This window comes from Merops nubicus, unplaced genomic scaffold (genome assembly GCF_000691845.1).
Source record: "Merops nubicus isolate BGI_N331 unplaced genomic scaffold, ASM69184v1 scaffold10048, whole genome shotgun sequence".
In the NCBI taxonomy this organism is placed as follows: Eukaryota; Metazoa; Chordata; class Aves; order Coraciiformes; family Meropidae; genus Merops; species Merops nubicus.
The window spans coordinates 4,156-9,478 of record NW_008623632.1 but is presented as its reverse complement, the minus strand read 5'-3'; the positions used below and the strand labels follow the sequence as shown (position 1 = coordinate 9,478).

The 5,323-nt window shown below is 53.2% G+C and overlaps 1 protein-coding gene across 1 annotated transcript; it reads right to left on the bottom strand.

Annotated features, from left to right (window-relative positions):
* Window positions 1-1,942: 1,942 nt before the first annotated feature.
* On the bottom strand, window positions 1,943-5,036 carry LOC103777576 (glucagon family neuropeptides-like). Its single transcript, XM_008945134.1, has 5 exons — window positions 4,948-5,036; window positions 4,366-4,470; window positions 4,001-4,105; window positions 2,807-2,908; window positions 1,943-2,054 (listed from the first exon to the last, which is right to left on the bottom strand). The coding sequence occupies exons 1-5, from the start codon at window positions 5,034-5,036 to the stop codon at window positions 1,943-1,945; spliced, it is 513 nt and encodes a 170-aa protein (XP_008943382.1).
* Window positions 5,037-5,323: the final 287 nt, after the last annotated feature.

Sequence of the window (5,323 nt, the reverse complement as noted above, 5' to 3'; positions counted from 1 at the left end):
ACGGTATGGAAGAGAAATGTTCCGCCTGCCACTTCCTGGGTCCTTCCTAAAGTCTCAGCAGCAACAAGGACGTGTCTGAAGCGTTTCAGAATTCAGAGTGGAGCCCCCTGAGGTGAGCCTGGGGGACAAGGGCACTCTGCAGGCTGTCTGCATGCTCCAGCCTCTCCCAGTGGGAGGAAGGGATGTTCATGTTTCTATGCACCAGAGATAGTTTTGGTCAGATTATTTCCTGGGAAAAGTCACCATGATGCTGCTATACCCCTATAGATATACCCTATACCCCTATAGCTTTTTCCTCACAGCCCATGCTCCCTTTTATAACAGGCTTTGTTCTCTAGCCCATGCCTGATGGTTTCTCTCTTCTAGTTTCAGTCTGTCATGTTGTTGTTGCTGAAAAACAATTAAAAAACTTGAAAGGTAACTCTTAAATATCTTTATTTCTGGCAAAGGTCTCAGTAAGCACAAAGCCAGAGTGGCAGTTCTCTCAGTGAGATGGTGAAGGGAGGAGGTAGATCCCTGTGCTAAGATAACCAGTTACATCCCTGAGCCACTCTTGCTCTTTCTCAGCCACCCCACAGTACCCTCAGGAGGTGAGCAGGGGGGATCAGAGACAGGGACCAGGCTCAGCTGCAGCCCAGCAGCTTTGTGGGGACAACACATCTCCTACCAGTGGCCAGCAGTGGCTCTTTGTAGGGATGCTCCCCAGAATCTCCATCCAGGCTCCAGTCACACCCCAGCAGCTTGCTGAAGCCTCAGCAGTGTGCTGCTCTGCTCTCCTCTCCTGCCTTTTTCTGAGCACCTTTTTCCAAGGCAAATATCACCCAGCAAGATGCTCAAACACTTGGGCAAAGCAGCAGCACTGCTTCCAACCTACCCCTCATGTACGAGGAGAAAGGAGATGCTGCTCTCCCTGCTCCTTCTTAAATCCCAGCTGACCTCAGGAAGTTCTCAGGTGCTGTGTTTTAGCCAGATGGTTGTTAGTGGCTTGACAAGACACAGCCCACCAACCCTCCTCCCCAAAGCCCTCCAAGGGGTCTCTTCTCTAGCAGAGCTCCTATGGACCAGAACAAACAACTGCTGAGGTCTGTGAGAAGAGGGTTCCAGAGTCAGAGGAAGGGGAAGGTGCTTGGATGAACATCTGAGGTGGACAAGCTCCTCTGCAGGAGGTATGTTTGTGATAAAAGGTGAAAACAGGAGGGACTGAGCTGTCCTGTGGCCAGCACACAATTGTAGCTGACAAATGCCTTATTCTAGAGCTGCTCTTCAAAAATCAGTGGGGTTTACAGGAAAGGTGGAGTTGCTGCCCTGTCAGAGGAGGGGATCTGCCAGGCAGCATGGTGCAGGGATAACATTAACCTCATTAAACAGGGGGAACAAATTCCTCCTGAGGGAACTTTGCCATTAGTGGCTATGAACAGGCTGGGCTGGTAAACACAGGGCCAGAACGGGGTGGAAATAATATTTACAGTGTGTAATAGGTGCTGTAGCTCTCAGTACATTTCTTTGCAGTGAAATGTAGCCCCTGGGTAAGTTTCTGCTCCGTGGAGGCTGTGATGGCCCCAACATGCTCATGGGGAGGGAGCCTGGCAAAATACCTCTCCCCTGCCCTGAATTCCCAGTGCTCCAGCACCCTGGTTAGTGTCTCCCAAAGAGCAGGCAGAGCACAGCAGAGCTGACACCTCTTTATTTGAGTGGGAAGCAGGCAGGTGCTAACAGGAGCTGGGAGCAACGTGCTTCCCTCAGGCTCCATCTACTGACAGCAGCACACACTGACATAGCTCACTGGAAAAGCTAAGTGGGGTTATTGGGGTTTGGCTACTTGCCACAGTTTTGGTTTTTATTTACTGGTCTTTGGCTCCTAAGCAAATCCAGTAGCTCCCTGTTCATTTTCCAGGCTATTCACATGCAAAGCTGCTCCTCGGCTGGGTCGTTCCCTTCACCTTCAGTCCAAACTGTCTGAATCCTCCTTGGTGTCTGCAAAGAGCTGCTTAGAGATGGGGCAAAGGTACTGGCTGGTGGCTGCAGCAGCTTCCCTGGCATCACTCTCCGAGTGGCTGTTGGAAGGGAAGAAACAGGTCAGGGTCAGGGTGGCTGGTTACTGCTGGGGCACGGGCTGCAGGGAGGGGACAGGGGCACCCTGTAAAGTCCAAAGATGACTCCAAGGAGCAGATGTGTGGCAGAGGGACCCAGCTCCTGTCTGCCTGCAGCCAGCACCCCACAATCACACAGGGAGGACTATTGGGGTTATCATCCCCATTCATTCCAGGCAGTGTGGACAGAGGGCCAGCTCATTCCTCCTGATTTTTGGGATTTAGCTGAGAGATGTCTAATTGACATTGGTTGGTGACTAGGACCAGACAATGTCCAGACACAGGGACAGCCCTTCCTGAGGCGTGGGATTGGATCAATAACTGAATCAAGACAGGATAGCACAGAATTTCTATTTTAACCATTTTGCCAGGTTTCTGAGTGTCCTGAACAATCATTTCAGCCCAGGATGACAACCCTACGATTACAAAAAGATCCTCTTTTCCTGGGGTTTATAATTTCTAATAACTGGCTCTTACATGGCACTTCTTAGCTGTGAATCTCAATCCCAGCTCTGCTTTAGGTAAGGCAAACCTGAGTGCCAGGGGGGCTTGGCACACAGCAGTGGGTTACTGTGGATGCAGGCTGCCTGGTCTGCACTGCACCAGATCTGTGCTTGGGGCAAAAACTGGGCATTTATAAGTTACTAAACGTCCTTTTTTTGGCTTCAGTCTTTTGGTGATGGGGGCCATAGAGGTGACAAGTCTGTCCCACCCACCTGGTGTTTAGAAAGCTCTGGTACAACCACATAAAGCAAAGTTCCTCCCGGCTGTTCTCTTCCTCTCTCCCCTGCACATCTGTGTTGACTGGGCCTGGAGAGCTGGTTTGGATAAAGACAATGAATCGTGGTGTAAGCAAACCCCAGGGAGCAGTGTGAGCCCCAGAGCTGTGAAGCAGCACTGCTGGCTGGGGGGCAGGGTCCACCCCCAGCGACCAGCCCCATGGTCCACGCTCTGAACCTGCTGCCTGTCACCAGAGCTGTGCAGGAGGAAAAAGAAGCATCCTCTTTGGATCAGGCTCAGATGCTCTCCAGCTGGCAGAGGGACAGGGTCCCACATGCACTGGCACTGCCTCACCACCCTGTACCAGCAGGTCCTTCCTCCCATGGATCTGTTCCTTTTTCCAGCACTTGGAAACTAAAACCCTCCCACATCTGCCAGGGTTTTGTGAGTGGTACATGCCCCAGAAAGGACCAAAGCAGCCTGAAGAGATGGGAAGGGATCAATGTTCTACATCTCTGCCTTGGAGAAGGGACCAGGTCTGAAGGAAGCCCCTCCAGGCAATGTTCTCCCCCCACAGCAGAGCAGCAGCTCTGAGGTGGGTCACACACTGTCCCCGTGTCACAGCTCATGGCTCCACACACGTGGCTCCAGCAGGAGCTACTGGCCCCATATTTCAGCTGGATGACAGGTCCCATACTGGCCATAGATCTGATCATGTCTCAAGCCTGCCCAGCCTGGCAGCCACGGGTGGGGACTGTGGAACCCAGAGGTTCTCATTCTGTTACAGAGCCCATTTACCCACCAACAGCTTCTCGGGTGCTTTATTTGGAGGAGGTAAATCATCTACAACTCTCCCCAAAAGGCTAAATCAAACTGCAAAGAAAAATCCCCCGGGCTGTGATCTGGTGTGAAGATTTGTGTCCTGTGGACTAAGCTCCCTGTGCAGATGCAGTAGATGGTGTTGGCTGATGCTTGGCAATGGCCTCAGTGAGGTTGGTGCCCTGCTCTGATGGACAGGGCAGGCTCCTGGGGCACCTCTGCTCTTCCACAGCAGCTCCCAGCCCCAGCAGCCCTTGTCTCCAGTCTCCCACAGCACCAGTCGTGCCACCCCCTCCCCAGGAGCTGGGGGCTGGTCCCTGCAGCCCCCCATGGCCCGGGCTGCCCCCCGTGCCCAGGGCCAGGGCTCCCACCTGCGCTTGCGGCCCATGAGGCTCTGGATGAACTTCTGCACCTGGGCGTTGCCTCTCAGCTTGCTGTACTCGCTGGTGAAGAGCCCGTCCGAGTGCCTCTGGGACCTGTGCCAGGGAAAACGTGCTGCAGAGGCTGCTGCTCCCCGCCCTGCCACGGGGGCTTCCCACCAGACACAGAACCTGCCCTCTGCCAACGTGCCCGAAGCCCTCCCGGCAGCTCGGGCACCTCCCGGGTGAGACCGATGCTCAGGCTGGCCCTGGAGCTGGAGACAGCTCAGCCCCGTGTGCATCCCCCTCACTGCTGGGATCCCCCCTCCCGTGGAGACCCCCACGCCCCAGGAGGGGGGTTTGGGGGTGGTCCTCACCTCTCCTTGAGCCCCACCAAGTGCCTGACCAGCTGCTGCACGTAGGCGTTGCCGTTCATCTTGCTGAGCTCACTGTGGAAGAGCCCATCAGCGTGTCTCTCAGTCCTGCTTGGAAGGGAAGAAGAGGTCAACAGGGATGTTTTAAGACCAAAGAAGGGACATTTAAAACTGCTCGCTCAAGGAAAGAGGCTCCCAAACAAAGGTGGGCAAGAATTTGTGCTAATGTTGTGTTGGTTTCAGGGGACTAGGCTGTTTGGAACAGAAACTTCGACCTCTAGCAGTGTGGATAATATCTAGTGGGAAAACAGATTCAAGGGTGTCTTTTTGATTCTTGTTTGAGCTGTTTGGGGTCCTGATTTTCCTCTTGAATTAAGTCAAATCAGTGTTTCCACTCTTAAGCAAGAGGAAAACATTTACAACATTTATACTCATTTAACAAAATCCATTTAGGGAAGAAACGAGTCCAACAGCCAAGCAGCTGCAGGTTCTGGGAGGAAGATAAAAGGCTGACTTTATAACTAGCAAGCTCTTTGAACAAAAAGCTACAGAGAGAAAGGAAGCAGAGGCACAAGGAAGACTTACCTCTCCTGGGATGGAAGAGATGCTGAGAAGTGTGATAGGACAATTATGGGAATAATCAAGCGCCACAGCCCAGCCATCAAGGAAGCCATGTTCTCTCCTGAATTAAAGCACAAGGTTTTCTATGCAGCAGAACAAATGTCCTTGGTCTTTGTCTGGTACACTTGACTGCTCTGAAGGCATGGCTGTGTGAGGGGCAGCACCAGAACTAACCCAGGCAGGAGCTCCTGCCAGCACGAGGAGTGTTCCTCTGTAGTACAGCAGATGAACACTGAGGCCAGCCCGTTGGGGGTTGGTTGGAGCTGTTATCCCACCACCCCCCAGCCCAGAGCACGGGCCTGGTGCTGCAGGTTTGCTGGGGATCAGTGTCACACCCCTG

Excerpts from the sequence above, each read along its gene's own strand:
- LOC103777576 (XM_008945134.1), bottom strand. The coding sequence starts at position 5,036 with ATGGCTTCCTTGATGGCTGGGCTGTGGCGCTTGATTATTCCCATAATT. Across the intron at positions 4,471-4,947 it reads TCTCTTCCATCCCAGGAGAG|GACTGAGAGACACGCTGATG; the intron begins GTAAGTCTTCCT and ends CCTTCCAAGCAG. Across the intron at positions 4,106-4,365 it reads TTGGTGGGGCTCAAGGAGAG|GTCCCAGAGGCACTCGGACG; the intron begins GTGAGGACCACC and ends TCCCTGGCACAG.